The sequence below is a fragment of the Anas acuta genome, chromosome 2 (assembly GCF_963932015.1).
Source record: "Anas acuta chromosome 2, bAnaAcu1.1, whole genome shotgun sequence".
NCBI classification, from domain to species: Eukaryota; Metazoa; Chordata; class Aves; order Anseriformes; family Anatidae; genus Anas; species Anas acuta.
Window position 1 is genome coordinate 134,413,448 of NC_088980.1, and position 17,977 is coordinate 134,431,424.

A 17,977-nucleotide genomic window follows, 5' to 3' on the forward strand; every position below is an offset into this window, starting at 1 on the left:
TATCATTGGTAAAAAAGAGGAGAAGATCCTGAAACACGCGGTCAATTCGTGTGATATCATTACTAGAACTTATTTCCAAATAAACATGTACATCCTAGTACTTGCTTCTTTCCTTCATGACCTTTCAGTAGATCAGAGGAGTCATATTGATTGTAATGCCATGGGGCATAGAAACAATGAAATTTGTGCAAGCAGGAGCCAGTAAAATGAAATGTTTAAATGTAAGTGTTGAGAGACTTCATTTAAGAAACATGGAGCTTAATGTGTGGTTCAAACTTCCCTTTGAGCAGAAGGCTTCAAAGGTTTTTATCTGGCTGGCTAGGCAAAAGCTGAGCATCAGGTTATTTTCAGAGAAGTATTTTTCACCAAAAGTTTCGGAACTCGATTCTGGCCTAATTCAATTTAATTTTGAACTATGTCATTAGGAACTGCACTTCTGTGGCAAATTAGGTCCTCTGTGTTCAAATAACTTCCTTACCTTGAACTGGATTTTTTAAGGATATTATTTTCTGTATTTATGGAGTCTTTAATGTCAAACTGTTCATCTTCCAAAAAGACAAGGCTGGTAATTATGATGTTCCAGCCAATTTCTTCTTTCTGTTAATAGTAGTGTATGTTGTTTGTCACTGCTCTAGCTCTTCAAGGCAGCAAGTGGAATAATGCCAAGCACCTAATGGCTTTTACATTAGTCTGCATATATTACGCTTCAAGTACATAATTAATCACAGTGAATTGCATTGAGATTCACTCAGCTAAGAGCAATTTGACTACCCTTATTTGTAGCAGCTGTTCGTATTTATAATGAAAAGGATTTTTTTTATTTTTTTTAGGATATGCTTAGACGTCCATATTGGAATTTTAATTGAATGTCATTATTATAGTATATTTTCTTACAACTTTTGCTCTGATAAAATGAATTCACTTGAATTTTCTCTGCAGGAAAAGTTGCCCAAGGTCTGTAAGAGTGTGTGACAATGGCTGTTTTCTTCCACTAATTCATCAGTATGAATAATCAAAAGATGAAATCAAAATCCAGAAGCATAATTACTGTAGATGTTACACTGTATTATGACAGTATTTACTCATAAATGATGGAATATATTGTCCTGCAGATCAAACAAACATAATCACAAGTCTGTCACTTACAAGACAACATCACGTTGTTTCTCTCTCTACCTACGCTCCCTCCCAAACTTGTTTTGTCATCAGACAGCAACCATTTGGCAAAGCAACAGTTTGATCCAGGACCACTCTGAATAGTGCAAGGAAGGGAGAATGGCCATCAGCCCTTGCCCCAGCAGGAGGCCTTCCTTGCAAACCATTGCTGCACGTCATTAATGCTACCAGGGAATTAATGCCAGTTGCAGTTAGATCCCTAATGACACCTTCCTGCACTCTGATTCTTGCTGTAGCACCTTTATTGATTCATGCAGTGTTTAAAATTAAAATAAATCATTTTGGGAAATGCCTCCTGCACTCAGACATGTATGTGGATGTTGCTTTTGCAGAAGGCAGGCTCCTGTGGCTGCTGTGTTTGCAGGCAGCCCGCAGTTAATGGGAGTGATTAAGCTCTGTACTGGATGGATGGTGTCGAGCTTGCCTATATATAATGATGATGATCTTCTAAAAAGAAATGAAAATGTGAGTACCCAATTCCATAAATATGTATGCATGATCAATGATTTATAGGCCATCACGTAAGACTGAAGAGCCTGACTGAGCTGTGTGGGAGTACTGTAAATGTTAATAGAGAAGATGACCTTGTAACATTCCTCATGGCATACACGTTTGTGGTGCTCTTTCATGTTCCCTGGGCGACCTGGCAGAGTAAATTATTTGTTTGGTGCAGCTCCCCCTGTACACAAGTGCTATTCCATACGCTGTCTTTTCTCCCAAGTGTTTGCAGTCTAAGGTGAGAAAAGAGCACAAAGTCTTGTGAAGAAAGGTAACACCAATACATAATCAATAAGCCCATGAACAAGATTCCTTACTGCGCAGTGTGGCAATGCTGAGTTTTAGGCAGGCTGTCATCTCTGAATTATTTTGAGCAATTTTTGTTCTGCATATTTTGCTAGGGGGAAGGTCACAAAGCAGAACAGACTTGCCCAGTGACTGATCAGGAGAGAAATCAAAATTGCTTCTCTACACGACTCTACCTGAGCTCTCACTCTGTGTTTGAACACTGCAGGATTACAGTAGGGAAATCTCTAGTCAGATACTTGACTTGGAAAGCATCTCACAGGAACTGCCTTCCTCTTCACCCAAATGTAACGGGGGGAAAATTAAATAAATTAGAAGGAAGGAGGATGTGGGAGTCCAGCAAATAGGGAAGGTAGTATTAAGTAGATTATCAGTGCTCCAGTCTGGACAGAAACTATTCTATTTCTGAAGACTTATCGGGACACTTGAAATATTTAAGATGGGAACTTGTCACTAGTAGAGACCCCCAAAGTATTTAATTTTCCACTGATTTTTACCTGGCATTAAAACGTGTTCCTAATTTACAGATTTATCAGATATATTCAAAGAGGTCGGCAGAGGATATTTATAAGATACTCACATCTTACAAAGCCAATTTTCTGATTATTGAAGATTCAATTTGCAACGAAGTGGGACCTGTAAGAGGATGCAGAGTTAAAGATCTGCTGGATATTGCTAACGGTCATGTAAGTAACAGCAGGAAAAAAGTGAGTTTGAATGCAGAAGCAATTCATTTAAAAGGAAACATTCTTGTAATGCTGTTCTTCTGTCTCTGATTGTAATTGATATGTAGACAAAGATTCATAAATTTTAAAAGTGATCACTTAAGTTCTGGCTTGTCTGTATATATTTGACTGTAACACCTGAGGGGTTGTTACAGAAGCAGTACATCCCTGCTTCAGAGGGCATTTCTCACTAGTTTTAAAATTATGATTTTAAAATGGATAAACTCATTTTCATTCCTGCTTTCATTTTGGGGACTAGTTATAGGGGTGATATGTTTTAGGGGATTACTCTAAATTTCTACATACTCTAAATAATCTAAAATTGGTGTCAGTTTCATTTGGAGGTTTCCTGGCCAGTTTATGCGTGGAGGATATTGTCTCTGTTTTTTCTATTACTTCCATTTATGCCATGGTTATTCCATGTTATAATAAATATACTCAACTTTGGGGCTTGGGGGCTGATAATCAACATGTTATCACTCGGTTTCTTCTCAGATCTGTTTTTGCACGAGTCAGTTCCTGTCCCTGCTCCATACTGAGCATGTCACCTGGAACAATTAACCACAATTTCAGGATTTCGTTCCCTCATACCAATGCATCTCTCTTCCCTGTGCTTCCTGCATACTTCACTGCCTTACACATAATCTTGATCTCATCCAAACAGCTTTACTGTCAGGTTTTTAATACTTCCTCTTTTGTTCTTACATTGCAATCAGTTTCTTCCTCTTCCCATTCCTAACACCTAGTTATTCAGCAGTTCATCCTGCTGGTCATCATGCAGTTGTTGCTTGCAATAATTTTGATCAAAGGTGGAAAAAAAAAGATGAAAAGACAGTATCCAGTGCAATGAGCTTATCTGTGCACAATAAAAACTATACACAATGCTGTCAGTAAACAAAACCAGACGCATACTATTGTTGTGTTATTGGGATTTTCAGAGTGGCAAGGGTTATCCTAGTTATAGTGGATTGACTAAGGGGAAAAGATGCTTGACGATCAGACTTTCGATTAAAATCTGTTATTCTGAATGCTTATCACAGAATCATAGAATCATCGAGGTTGGAAAAGACCTTCACAGTCATCCAGTCCAACCACCAGCCTGACTTACTTTTTTTTAAACCCATGTAAACTTGTGCCACTAGAAAGTGTAAAGCAGGGATTTCTTCAAGGGTGCCGGGTAGTACACATGGAATGTTTCCACTGTCATTGTTCTTAATTACATGGGTATAGTGCTCTGCTTTTAATGTTCATTGTCCCAGCAAAGGTATTAATTCACAAAGGTTATTTTAGATCGTTACACAAATTATAGGGGAATGTATTTTACAGGTTATTGGAATCATACAGTATGGAAATGAAATATGTATATTATAAATGAAACGTAGAGAACACAGAAGCAAGCAAAATGTACAGAATTGCATTCTGTAATCATTTATCATCAGTATTTTAATTAATTTTCTTCTTTTCTGACAGGTGGTTTGTGAGGAGGGTGACAGTTATGCCTACTCAAAATATGGACGATTTTGTCATGAAATCAAAATGAACTATTCTCCATATGTGAATTATTTTACTCGGGTATACTGGAATAGATCCTACTTCGTGTACAGAATCAACACTGTGATATCCTTCCAGTCATGAAAAAGCACGCAAGCTTCTTTCTGAGGACTGATTATGAATGGGACTCAGTTGGAAAAGTTCCTTTTGATCAAGGAAGTTATTTTTGCAGTTACATGTGGGCACAAACAGTGTATTGACGCCTTTATTTTACCAAACTGGAACTGTTTCAAATACAGACCAACAGATACAGATAACCATCCTTGAAGAAAACAGGAAAAATTGTCAATTTTACAGGCTCTACATGGAAGTGTGACAGTCTTCCTTGTTCTTGCATTTGTCTTCCCATTATAAATCATCTTAATCTTCATCTAACTGAGATTTCTGACTGTAGTGTTAGACGGTTGATGTGGGTAGACTTTGGAAAATGCAGAAAAGTGATGTTGAAGACCTCATTTAAGTCATATATCTTTTATTGTCTAGCAAGAAAGCAGTTGGTATCCTGAGTCTTCAAGTAAGTGTTTGGGTTTGTTTGTTTTTTATTTTCTTTTGTTAGTTTGTTGTTTTGTTTTTTTTATTCTTCGTTTTTCTCACTGTAAGCATTGCTATATTTATCAGATGCATTCATACATCTTATGTGTAGGTACAGCATTTGTATCACTCGAATAAGGAAGATTTTATTTAAACAACACCTGCATAGGTTAAGGCACTGATCTCTGTCTTGTTGGAGACGTGTTGGTGGAAGGGCTTGGGCTTAGACCTAGCTGGAGAGGTTGACAAAGGCAGATCTTCAGTTTGGAAAGAACTCATCTTCAGGATTTTTCCATGCTTAACGTGTGTCAGTGTGTGTGCGGATGTGTGAGCAGCCATCAGAACGGGCCAGTACACAACAGCACGCTGTGCTTGTTGGACAAGTGCAGCAGGACAACCAGGTTTGCTGTTGAGATTTCTGCACTTCTCTTTCACTCCCTCTGCGTGTGAGCTGCTCTGTGTGTGTGTGTGTGTGTGTGTGTGTGTATCCTCGGTGTGGGGAGGGATGGGAGATACTCGCTTCATTCAACTTACGTCACTTTTATATCCTACTGCAGTAGTAGTGCCATATCTGTCACTTTAAACGCTGTCCTCACCACCACTGATAAGCAAAGGTACAGTCCTTCATAGCTGTTTTTACATCCATTATGCAACTACGCTGGGATCTTTGAAAATACCTGCAAGTACTGTGCAGTCTTGCTTCCCTCCAAAATTTGTCTTCCTGGTATGACCCCACGAGTTACCTGCCCATCCTGTTTGCTTTGTTGCTAGCTGATGTGCTTTCAAGAGAATGAACGATGCTTTAACTCCAGCTCTGGGCCTTATCCTGGTGTTGCCAATGGAAAACCCAACAGAAGATAACGGTAACCCTGCTTACATAGATGTAGTGGGGCAGAAAGCCAGGGCTTAAGTTTTGGGAGAGGTTACTCATCTCTCAGGAGCTGCCTGCAGTTAGGTATTCTGGTAACACCTGGCGCAGGGACCAGTCTCTCAGGCACGTGGCAGTGATTCTTTGGGATCCAGAAGTCCTTCATGAAACAGCTGGCAACGTGGGGCGAACCTGCAACTGAAAAACCTGTAAACCATTCTGCAAACAAAAGCTGCAAAACTCTCCCTACTGCATTTGTTGGTAGAATCATAGAATCATAGAATATCCTGAGTTGGAAGGGACCCTTAAGGATCATCAAGTCCAACTCTTGACACCGCACAGGTCTACCCAAAAGTTCAGACCATGTGACTAAGTGCACAGTCCAATCTCTTCTTAAATTCAGTCAGGCTCAGTGCAGTGACCACTTCCCTGGGGAGCCTGTTCCAGTGTGCAACCACCCTCTCTGTGAAGAACCCCCTCCTGATGTCAAGCCTAAATTTCCCCTGCCTCAGCTTAACCCCGTTCCCGCGGGTCCTGTCGCTGGTGTTAATGGAGAAAAGGTCTCCTGCCTCTCGACACCCCCTTACGAGGAAGTTGTAGACTGCGATGAGGTCTCCCCTCAGCCTCCTCTTCTCCAGGCTGAACAGGCCCAGTGCCCTCAGCCGTTCCTCGTACGTCTTCCCCTCCAGGCCTTTCACCATCTTCGTAGCCCTCCTCTGGACACTCTCCAACAGTTTCATGTCCTTTTTGTACTGTGGTGCCCAGAACTGCGCACAGTACTCGAGGTGAGGCCGCACCAGCGCAGAGTAGAGCGGGACAATCACCTCCCTTGACCTACTAGCGATGCCGTGCTTGATGCACCCCAGGACACGGTTGGCCCTCCTGGCTGCCAGGGCACACTGCCGGCTCATATTCAACTTGCTGTGTACCACGACCCCCAGATCCCTCTCTTCTAGGCTGCTCTCCAGCGTCTCATCGCCCAGTCTGTACGTGCAGCCGGGGTTTCCCCGTCCCAGGTGCAGGACCCGGCACTTGCTCTTATTGAACTTCATGCGGTTGGTGATCGCCCAGCTCTCCAACCTATCCAGATCCCTCTGCAAGGCCTTTCCACCCTCATTCGAGTCCACAACTCCTCCAAGTTTGGTGTCATCAGCAAAGTCGCATCAGGTAAAATGCGACTTCAGAGATTTTGACTCCGAAATTCTTAGGAATTGCAACGTGTTGGTGTGTATGCCTGATTTCTCTCTGCTCTATGCAGATACCTTTGTTTCCTTTACACTAAGAGGTAGTGCTGAGTTGTTTTTTTTTTTTTTTTTTTTTTTTTTAAATCTGTTATCACTATTGGAGTGATTTAAAAGAGAAAAGCTTTATTGTTGTAAATGTCAACATGCCCGTAATCTGGTTTTTACTTTCAGTCATATTTTTAGGTCTGTGAGTCGGATGAATCCATTAAAAACATGGATGTAATCATTGAGAGAAACGTTTGTTGGTGTAACTGAGTTACAGGTTAAAAGTAAATATCCTTTTTGGGGATACAGTCACTGTGTAGAGGATAGCACATGTGTCTCTCTGGCCAAATGCAGTCTGCATTTATTTGCTTTTGCACGAGTGCATTTGTTTTACCGCACTGGACTGTTTCAGACTTCAGTCAGAACATCAAAAGAGAAGCTAGATTAGCTTTGGCTATAGCAGGCACGCAGGAACCTCCTCTGTATGTGCTATAGCTTTAATATTTGGCAGTAATTTTAGAGTTCCATGTAGAATTTAAGTTCATTTGAATTACTGTCAGGAATTACATGTCTGTGTGTCAGTCATTTGCTCTCCTGAAGGTGATCGCTCACGAATACCGTTTGGTACCAGCAATAAGGCATTCCAGGTAGCACATTTCAGGGTTACAGTTGCACTTGGGTGGATGAAGCCGCCCAGCTGCCGGCTTCACGCCTTACGATGCCATGCCAAGATGCAACGCTCAACTATCCTGGACTTACTGCAACGCTGGCTGCGTGTGTGACCACCCAGAGCGTAGTCTGAATCCTTGGACGTAGAGCACATCTGTTCAGAAAAACACAAGCGGGGCCATCTGTACGTGGAAGGGAAACTCTGTCGTAGCACATGGGCCTTTATACATGTTTGAATGAACATGTCGAAGTTTATTTGAACTGTGACATAGTCGGTATTAGTTTTGGCATAGTCTTAAAGACATATTCTTGATACTTCAACTGATTCTGCAGTAGAAGAATCACGTAAGATTTTTACCTTGCTTTTTATAGTAGAGAAAATTGTATAGCAGCATCACTGGCACAGCGGCCTTAAGTAACAGAGAGGAGCCTTTTACTGGGGGTGACGTTGCTGTCGTCCCAGTCAGAAGGCATCATTTTTAAACTGAGTGGCTGGAAGATTCATATCTCATGAAGAAAACGATAAGCTTGAATTTTTTATCCAGTTATGGATTATCAAAAACGTTGTCTGTTCTAATCTCTGCCTTCTGTGGGGGAAAAAAAGAAACAGAACGTTTCAGGATATCCCTCAGAAGGACAGCAGTGGGGCATAATTACATCCGACTTGTGCACACAACCCTGCCTTGGTTTTCAACCCAGGTCCCAGGTTTAAATCCCTGAGTGGGTCGGTCGGGGGAATGTTTTGCAAGTTTTGACCTGTTTTGCTGTAGATGTTGCGATTCCGTTGAAACATGTGCCTTGCAAGCTTTTATTAAACAAAGAAAAAACTCAGCTGGTGTTTCTTTTTGTGAAGATTCCTTTTTTAAGAAATTCCTGTCCTTCCAACTTCTAGAGCTTCCGTTGTGTCCCAATACCCCTACATCCAAAGACGTGGGTGCAGCTAGGATGTGTGCCAGCCGTCCTCCTAACAGCTGTTCACGGGGAAGAATAAGAACTTGCGTAGCAAATTGTGTTGTTATTTGGCTGGCTTATTTCCTCCTTTGCGTTTCCAGTTTCTGGTTTGCTTGGTTTTTAGAAAATGCTGAAAATTACTTTGAAAGAATAACATGAACGTAGTATTTTCAGGCACTTGCCTGTTACCATTAGACTTGCGGATTAAAGTTTAATCAAGCCACACTTAAACTGTCTTAAAAAACCCTTTTTCACATACTAAATTACCACACTTGAGCGCAGTTGGTAGATTTGCAAGGAAGTATTTCAGACTAATTGAGTAAAGGCGTTTCAGAACATAAGGGGGTTTTGTTCATATTATCCTAAAAACGCTGATTTCCTTTCTTCCCAAGGAAATGCAAATCTTAAATGCAATTTCCATTAGGAGTAGGGCAAGGGAAAATAAATAACTGAAGAAAGAGGGCCACGATTTAATAGTTACTGAAAATTGATCACGGATATTTGCTCTGGTTGCATTCCCATTTGCTGAAAGGTAGGAGGTTAGGGACCTACATTTGTTCTTACCACCTTATTTCTGATAAATCATTTGCAAACACCCGAGTCGTGTGACCCTTCATCAGCTTTCCCATGCGGTTCACATGAGTAGGAGCTGCAAGATCCGGACGTAGGGATTGTAAAATGTTGTTGAAACACTGTCTAATGACTGTTGTGAACTAAGCATAAGCTGTTCTTCAACCAAAAGGCTAACAGGAGAAAGCATAAGCTGTTTGTGTGAGTGTGCGGGTGTGCATGCTGTGTTTGCATTCAGAGAGGTCTGTTTTGCTGTTGTGGTTTGGAGATGTCACGAGAAGCTTCTGTTTTTTCTAGCGGTGGTTGAGTCCATAAATCTCCTATATTTTGGTGGACAGATGGACTCTACTATGGTATTGAAGATAAAAGAAGAGCTGAGTTTATTCCAATACAAGCAATATTTCATGTGAAGTAATACCTCAACGTCCGTATAATCATGCCTTTAGTACTCTTTTTAAAACTTTAGAAAAAAAAAAGATTAAAATTTTGAAACATGCAATGCATGTTATTTTAGTACTCATTTCTACTCTATCAGCACAGCTGGAATAAAATATCACCATTACCTTGTTGCACTCTCCCTATGCCAAACGCAGGGCTAGCTCTGCCTAAAGGTATTCCGAGTTGTTTGGTACCTCAGCGAGGTGTCAAAATGTGTAATTAGGTTAATGGCAATGTTTCCGATTTCAGCGCAATTACATGTACGCAATTCTGCCTTTCCAGTGATGCTTAAGAGTACCTATTTATTTGGTGGAAGAGAAGTGGGTGTGTAATGCCTTTCAAAGTTTCCAACTCTGTTATTTTCAGGAACGTGGAAGAATTATTGGTGATGCTGTACTTGTTAGTGGTGACATTCAGTAGCAGCGTGTATGGCATCTGGGCATATCTCTGTGCAGCTATTTAATAACAAATCGAAGGAATCCAATTCCTTTCTTCCTGTTTGTTGTCTTGGACATATTTTTATCAAAATGATGTATAAATAGTAAATATTTTTCTCTTGTGACAAACTTTTTCTGTGCAAAAAAAAAAAAATAAAAGCCAAGTCCAGAAAGAATGGATTGGTTTGGGACAAACCGTTTTATGATTTCTTTTGACAACTCTGATACCCTTTCACGGGTGTGTGTGGGGGGGGAGTTCATAGCTAATTAAATTTCTTTCTCTCTTGTGGTAATAAAACAATTTTTGTATTCTATTGTGTTATTTGCATACGCGACATTCAGTCGAGTTGAGACTTTATACCTCAGATATCTTGCCCAAAATATCTGTGCCCAAAATATGAATAACTTTGACAAAAGTGAACAAACACTTTTACAACCCTTGAGGATTAGCAGCTTGTTCAGATTGAATCCACATCACGCTGACTTTCACTACATGTTGAGACACGCCGGTATGAAGATGAGTGGCAGCACACCAGATGCTTTGTATGGAGTTATCAAAGTCCAACTTTCCTCCTAAACATCCTCCCACAACAGGCACATCAGCTGGAAATAAATTACTATGCGACATCAATACTTACTGATTTATTTTTTTTAGTCAACCAGTGTATTGTGTCTTGAATTTTTACAGATCACAATTACATGTATTGGAGCCTCCTTTCATTTTATAAGATATTAGCAGGAGTGAATGCACACTATTTTGTAATAGTTTCCTATATGAAAATCTTGAGATTATTTTATTTAAAATTTCTAACGTTGATAGAAATATCCAATGAAGTGCTTCTCAAAAAAAAAAAAAAAAAAAAAAAAAAAGGATCACGTTACCCAAAAATACGTATTTACATCTTTCATTCCTAATGTTTCTGACTTTGAATAATTCTTCAGAATGTTTCTGAAGTGTGTATTTTATGTATGTCTACATACACACACATGTATATACAATATATATCCTGATCATAATCAGTGTTTGGGAGGAGTTAGGTAAAAGTACTGTTAGTTTTGTTTCCTCTCCTTAATTGCTAGTTCTGTAATCTGCCTTTAGGACCTGGTTTCCTAGATTGTCCAAGTTTTGCTATGACCCAGACACACACATACTTCTGTTCCTATTTGCCTTCAGGTTGCTTTGGTAACAAAAGTGGTAGACGTTTTTGTAGTAGTAATGAGCTGAGATGCGTCTCATGAATTAAAATGTGTATAAAATATAAAAATGTAAAGCAATATAGAATATTGTTGAATGGCTCACTAGGTTATGTCACACCCGCAGTACCTACAGCATTCTGAACAGCTTCACAATGCCTTGGCCTTTCTTTGGGTCTCAAAGTTTTGACTGTGTGTTGACCATCAAGCTGATAGTACTACATTGACTGGTTGAGGAAGGAACCAAAACATGTCAAGACTGCCTTTTTGCTACACCATTGCAATAAATACCAACCTTTTCTGTAAAATGAGGGTTCTCCCATTCTCCCTCTGAAGAAGGTTGACAAAGGATGGGCAAGGATGAAGCTGTTCATCCCATTCAACCCTGGCCATTGAAACCGTGGATACAGGAAAGAGCTTGTGTTGTTTCTTCAGCTGACCTAACATCAAACCTGGATAATAACACACGATTATACTGAGTGCTTCTGCAGAAATGATTGACCTGTTCGTACAGTTTTAGAAAAGTACCTCAAAACCAAGTCTTGCTTTCATTTCATCACGAAAACTTACCTCAGAAGCATGCAGACACTAGCAGTATAATTGAAATCTATTTCCACATTACTAACGCCTGGATAAATGTATGCTAGAGCAGAAGTCTTTGTTGTTTTTTTTTTTTAAATTAAATTTGGAGGGCTCATTTTGCAGTGATCTGAGCTGTTCCCTGATGTGATGGCCCTGTGCTGGGCCCCTGGTGCAGTCAGAGCAGGGCCGCTGGGCTTGCTGCTGGTTCGGCCTCACAACAGCAGGCCTTAGATTTACCGCTTGTGATGCATGGTCACCAGTTCACCCCATCAGGTTTGCTCGAGAAGAATCCTAAAAATGAGTTTTGCTGAAGGTAATGGTGTCCTGAAGATTCCTAAAGAGCTTGTTTAATGTATTTCTATTTACTTATTTTCTCCGTTGTTTCCTATCAGAGCCAAGAGCCATCCGCTGTTCCTGCTGGCACTGCCTCCTTGTTTAATGCTGGGTCAGTCTGTGGTTTTGGGTTCAGTTTCACAGCAAAACTCGAGTTCCTTTGGAAAATGGGGTGATGTGGAAAGAGCCATCCGATTGTCTTGGCAGTGTCCTGCCCAGGAAAGGTAATAAACATAATACGTTTCTGCCAACAGGTGCCTAAGTTTACATCATGAAAATCATGTTAGCAACATATTAAGAGGGCATGGGTTCATGCATGTGAGGGATTATTTATCCCAGTAGTATGAATAAAATCCAGCCCATGTCTTGATATGCTGTAGACAAAACTGTATGTTTATAAATGTGCATGAGAATATAAAAGACCAGAAAGCGTAGCATGTCTTGCAATGTTAATAACATTCACTGCTTGGTTTTCAGTGGGTTTCTTTGCTTGTTAAGAGGTTGCATGAGGCCAGTAGGATGCAATGCTTTAAAGATGATGACCTGCCCATCTGTATCTCAGTTCTGACCTGAACTTTCCCTAAACTGCACGCCCACAATATCACAGAATCATTAAGGTTGGAAAACACCTCCAAGATCATCCTGTGGTCCACTTATGGTTGGACCATAATCACTGGACCAGACATTCCAGTGTTCTGGCTGGCTCAGGGTAAGTGTCATGGTTTAATGATCTTTCCGGTGTCTTTAGGAGGTAGGAAATTATTCATGTTTTATTTTTAGGTAGGGCACGAAGAGGAAAGGTGAGGTGTGAAAGCAAGTTAACGCTGCTTGGATCCTGCTGGTGCTTTCCTGTTACTGGTCACACCCCGCTGAGCAACTTTGGGGTTTTATTTCTGATGGGACGTGGCTCATCCCACCACCTTCCTTGGGGTAACGATGGGGGCCAGGAGCTTGTAGGGTTGTCACTGGGGTGATGGCAACCAGCCCCCTACTAGACCACCTAAGCTGGGCTCGCCGTGAGGCGCATTTCCAGCAGCAAAACCTCAACCCAACACCATGACGGGGCACCATGAGGAGGGACCATACTAGGACTGCCACTGGGAGCCCTGAGGACACCACACATGGTGGCTCTGCCCCCTGAACACCATTGGCAGCGGCGGCGGGGGCGGGCCGGGGCTGCACATGGAGGGAGCCCGCTGGCGAGCCGAGCCGAGCCGAGCCGAGCCGTGCCATGCTGCGGGCTGCCCTGCTGCTCCCCCTGCCTCTGCTGGCCCTCTGCGGGGCCACCCGGGGGCTGGGGGGACCCGGGATGTCACCCCCCGGCCCTCGGAGGTACGCGGCCCGCCTGCCCCCGGGGGCGAGGGTGGGCGACGCCGTCTTCACCCTGCCGCCGGGCGCCTGGTTCGAGATGGCGGCCCCCGGGCAGGCCCCGCTGCGGGTGGACAGAGCCTCGGGGCGCCTCTACCTCAGCGGGGAGCTGCCCGCCGGCGGCGGAGCCGAGGCTCTCGTCAAGGTGCACACGGGAGGGGGACGAGGTAAGGGAACGGGGCGCCGGGACCCTCGGCTGGGCACTGACAGGGGATGGGGTTGGGGGCTGACAGGGATTTGGGGTGCTCGGGGCTGTGAGCTCCTTCCCACTGCGGGTCCCAGCGCGGTGTGGGGTGCGCTTGGACAGGGCAGCGCTGGGGAGCAGCACGGGGAAGATGCTGGGTGATATTTCCAGCCCCAAAACTTAAAAAACTCTCTGGCAGTGAAGGCAGAGCTCCTCAGTCAAGCCACAGGCATGCTGCTTGACCGCCTCGCTTATCCCTCACGACAGGAACTAACCTTGTGGGCAGTGCTGTGTAAATCACCCACGCTGTACGATGTATTTTTACTCCTGTCTGTGCACTGATGAAGTATTGACAAGAGATGAGCCTCAGGGAGAAAGGAGTTCGATGGTCAAGTGGGACAAGGTCATTTAGGCGCTCCTCCGAGCCACTTGTAAAATCCAAACTATCTCCTAAATGTGCACAGCAGTGAACGTGGCATCTCTTCCTACCTGCTGATGAAGACAGCTAAAGATTCAGAAGTTTTGAGCATCCTGTTCTCATCTGAAGCGATCTGGTGAACTGCCTAAAGCCAAGCAGAATTAACTTGTGCCAGCTCCTCGTTTCTCCTCATGCCACTTACCAAATACAATTAGCAGTGGGTGACACAGCAATCAATACTATGGGACATGCGCCCAACTTTTTATCCTCTCCTTAAATGAGAAACGAAGCCACCAGACCCTCACTAATTGCCATGGTTTACATAAAAGTGTTGTGAGTGGAAATAGATATTTCATGGGTGCTGCTTCTCCAGTGACATTTGTGTGTTGGCTTTTTGTTTTCAAGGAAAAGGCAGTAACGCAGGGCAGCATCTCACTGTAGTCCTAGAAGATGAGGTATGAGCATTGAATTACTGAAATAAATGTGAGTATGGGGTACTGCAGCCTCCCAAATCCTGATTTAGCAGTAGCAGTGGTGAGCATGGGATTGCCCTCGTGGCTGAGAGGGCTCCATGGACCCCCTCCTCTGCAGGGGTGTCGTAGGCAGAGCCCGATAAGCAGCGAGCTGTGCGACTCACCGACAGCAAGCTACGTTTTTAAAAAGGCATCTGTCAAATCCTAAAGCTCCTAAAAATGCACCTAGCCCACAGCGTGCTTTCAAATATCAAGCAGTTTGAGTTCTTTGCACTTTCTGCCAGAAAAAACACCTCCACCAGCATGCCCACCTGGAAAGGAAAACCATTAAATCTGCTTAATCCGCTTCTGTACAAACTAACGAGTAACCTTGTACATTGCCAGCTCTGATTTCCAGTGAAGACACAGCTTATTTTTTTCATGCAAAAATGGCCCATTTCTTCCTGGCACCCCCTGACATTTTTAGAGCAAACCAAACCTGAGACCAGAAGCAGAAACCTGACCTGGCAGTCAGGCTCGGAGGTCACGCTGCTGTTTTCTCTTCCCACTGTCGGGCTGATTAAAGCCATATGTGGATACCACCACTATGCCTTCAAGTTCAGGTGCCAGCAGAGGAAAAGCTGGATTTGCTTGAACCGTAAAACCATTTTAGTGGCCAGGGATCATTAGACAAAACAGCAAGCTCCAGGATGAAGGTTATTGTGTTACACCGTCTGTCTGTATCTCTGGAAGAATCTCACTGTAAAAATATGTAGTGACCCAGAGGCAATAAATAAGTGGTAAGAATGTGTGGTAACGTGTAGAGATCAGAAACAAGCAAAACACTTCAAAAGTGAAGAGGTAAATGTAAAGTTTGTTACATGTATTCCTAGCAAGGTAGATAAGGATTTCTCATCACTTAAACAGATGCCTGGTTGTAACAAGATAAAGAGAGGAGCAGAGACCTCCAGAGGAGAATATGCAGCCCTTTATCCTTAACACAAGCCTGGCAACTCTCTTTATACAGCCTATGATTTCATATTTCCAAAATGTCAGGGTATTAAAGCAACTGGAAGGCACTTAAAAATTTGTTTCAGACCCAGATCAATGCTGCACCTTGCCAGAAATATCCCTGCATGCCCTCACCGCTGCCTCACACCCCACGAGCGCAGCGTGTGGCTGATGTTGGTGCTGCAGGACAGGATGCCCCAAATCCAGTTTGCACAGGTAGTTTGCCCATTCCTTTGTACTGAGGCAAGTGTGCAGACAGCCTTTGCTTTTGGAAATACGATCCTGAAGCGGAGCTGATCTTCATCCCATCCATGCATCTCTGCTCCCCTTTGAAGGCTGTCCTTGCTCACGTGCTGGTGGCTTCCACGCAGGTGTTTCAGTGCAGGCACAGCAATTGGTGTATAACTCACATGTCCTGAAGTTTTAGCTTGAGCAGTAAGGTAGGCATACTAGTAGAAATTGTCAAATATTTAAGAGAAAGATTATAAAAAAACATTTAAAAACACCACCTTAGGAAATGGGCTGATGGAAAGGAGGAGGTTCAGCTCCTGTCACTGAACGCTTCTTGCTTGCACACTTCTGATGGAAGGACCTAAAACCAGCACTTGTTGCCAGCAGAGTAAGGAGTGCTTTGTGCCTACAACTACGGTTGCATTTGCTTTACATCAGGTGCTTTTCTTCTCAGACGCTGTGTAGCTGGTGAGGACTGGGCTGCAGCTGTTTTGGTGCTAGGGGCTGTTTGGGAGCTGCTTTGTGAGAATCTGATGCCCATGCTTGCTCCATCCTTAGGTAGTATTGGAGTACCTGGGACCGATCCTAACTGCACAGCAAAGACCAGAGTGCTCAAAAGCAGCTGAAATGTTAATAAATAAATAAGCAAAAAAAAATAAATAACTCTGTTGTTAGACAAGACTAATGGCTAGAAACTGGGGCACAAGAGAGGCTTGCAGCCATGCAACATCTAGTTAGGAAAAAGTCTGAGCAATCTGCTTTGTGATTTCCTAGGTGGTTTATGAGGAAGATGTATCACCCTCTGAGTGAGAGGAGCGAGCAGTGCTTGAAAGAGGAAAAAAAAGAACACACACAACAAGAAGGATCTTGAAAATAAGTGAAAATTCCCCCGGTCTCCATGATGATGGGTAGTGTTAAAGACAAACAGATTTTGTGCAAGCTGCCTGCCCGCCAAGCATTTTACCATGCTGCCTCAGTAACTGCTGTGTCTGCAGGGAGGTCTGCAGCCTGAAGGCAGCTTCCACGTAGAGAAATGAGCCCCCCCTCTTCTTTTTTTCCCTTTTTGCTTCTACCAAAACACAATGATTTTTTCATAGTTTTCAGTCTATTTGCTTACATTTTTAAAAATTCCTCTTGTAAAATGTTATTCATAAGGAAAATTGCAAATTTATAGGACAAGCATTTGGAGGATTTCTAGAACCATTTTTTTTGGTATATTTGAGATGGAAGTTTATTAATTTATTCAGTCCACCAGGTGTTTCCTGGCAATTACTTTCTTTTAATTTGAGGAAAAAACAGGTAATTGGTGCCACGGAACTGAGTGCTTCGGAAACATCCTCACCTGCTGTGCTGTCTGCTTTACACTGAAATGATTGCTTTTGCCAGAGGGGATGTAAACAAAATAACCACCACTATTTCCCGGGTGTGATCTTTAGGCACGTTTTTTGCTTCTCAGCTTCCCAGAGGTTTCCATTATAAACCCACTTCGGGCAGTGCAGTTCGAGTCCTCGTCCTGGGTCTGTGAATGAGCTGCCCAGCAGCGCGTGCATCTCTTGCAGACGACGACTGGTACCTCTGCCACGTCACCCTGCTGGCCCCAGAGGAGGAGCTCCTGTCCTGGGCCATGTACCCCTACCCCTACCTGGCACGTGTTGATCCAGACGCCCGAAAAGGCACCCTCGTCTACCAGCTCACTGCACGACACAGTAACAGCGAGAACACCAGCGCTGGCCTGATGTACACACTGGTTGCAGGTAGGTCCGGTCTGAAAAAAAAACACAAGCATCTGCCAAGCTGCAGATTTTTCTTATCAGTTTCCCATTTTATGCTTTCAGTTGGTAGCTTAAGGCTCTGGTTTTAGTACAGTCTTGTCTCTTTTATGTACCTTATGTACCTTGGTAGGTGGTGAGGAGCGGTTTCAAGTCGATGCAGACTCCGGGGTTATCAAGACGACGGGCCTGCCCCTGGCGTGGAACAAGGAGTACGTGGTCACCGTGCAGGCCTCGGATGAGTACGGCAACAAGAGCCCCTACGCCTCCATCTCCGTCCTGGCGGGCTCCCGGCCTCCGCAGTTCACTAACGTGTCCTACAGCGTGTTTGTCCCCGAAAATACGCCAGCAGGAGAGAAGTAAGTCCTGCTGTGTCAGGTGAGCTCCTTTACCATCGTCTGGGGGGGAAATAAGTGATCCTTCTTCTGGTGTTTGAGAGTCTGTTCGGCTGCTGGAGAGCAGCACGGGGTTTTAAGGTGCCCAGCA

At 43.3% G+C, this 17,977-nt stretch overlaps 2 protein-coding genes across 4 annotated transcripts in view; both read left to right on the top strand.

Moving 5' to 3' along the window:
* Positions 1-10,263, top strand: part of DPY19L4 (dpy-19 like 4) — a 32,789-nt gene extending 22,526 nt beyond the window's left edge. For 2 of the 3 annotated variants that reach the window (XM_068672274.1, XM_068672276.1), the window contains 3 exons: positions 1,509-1,641; positions 2,508-2,666; positions 4,176-10,263. In XM_068672274.1, coding sequence (XP_068528375.1) covers positions 1,509-1,641; positions 2,508-2,666; positions 4,176-4,340 — 457 coding nt within the window. In that variant the 3' untranslated portion in view covers positions 4,341-10,263. The remainder of the gene's footprint in view (positions 1-1,508; positions 1,642-2,507; positions 2,667-4,175) is intronic. The other variant, XR_011093113.1, reaches the window with a different exon arrangement.
* A 2,988-nt stretch (positions 10,264-13,251) lies between these two features.
* Positions 13,252-17,977, top strand: part of LOC137851305 (neural-cadherin-like) — a 39,285-nt gene continuing 34,559 nt past the window's right edge. The window contains exons 1-3 of the mRNA XM_068672277.1: positions 13,252-13,593; positions 17,282-17,476; positions 17,625-17,850. Of these exons, the coding sequence (XP_068528378.1) occupies positions 13,290-13,593; positions 17,282-17,476; positions 17,625-17,850 (725 nt within the window). The 5' untranslated portion in view covers positions 13,252-13,289. The remainder of the gene's footprint in view (positions 13,594-17,281; positions 17,477-17,624; positions 17,851-17,977) is intronic.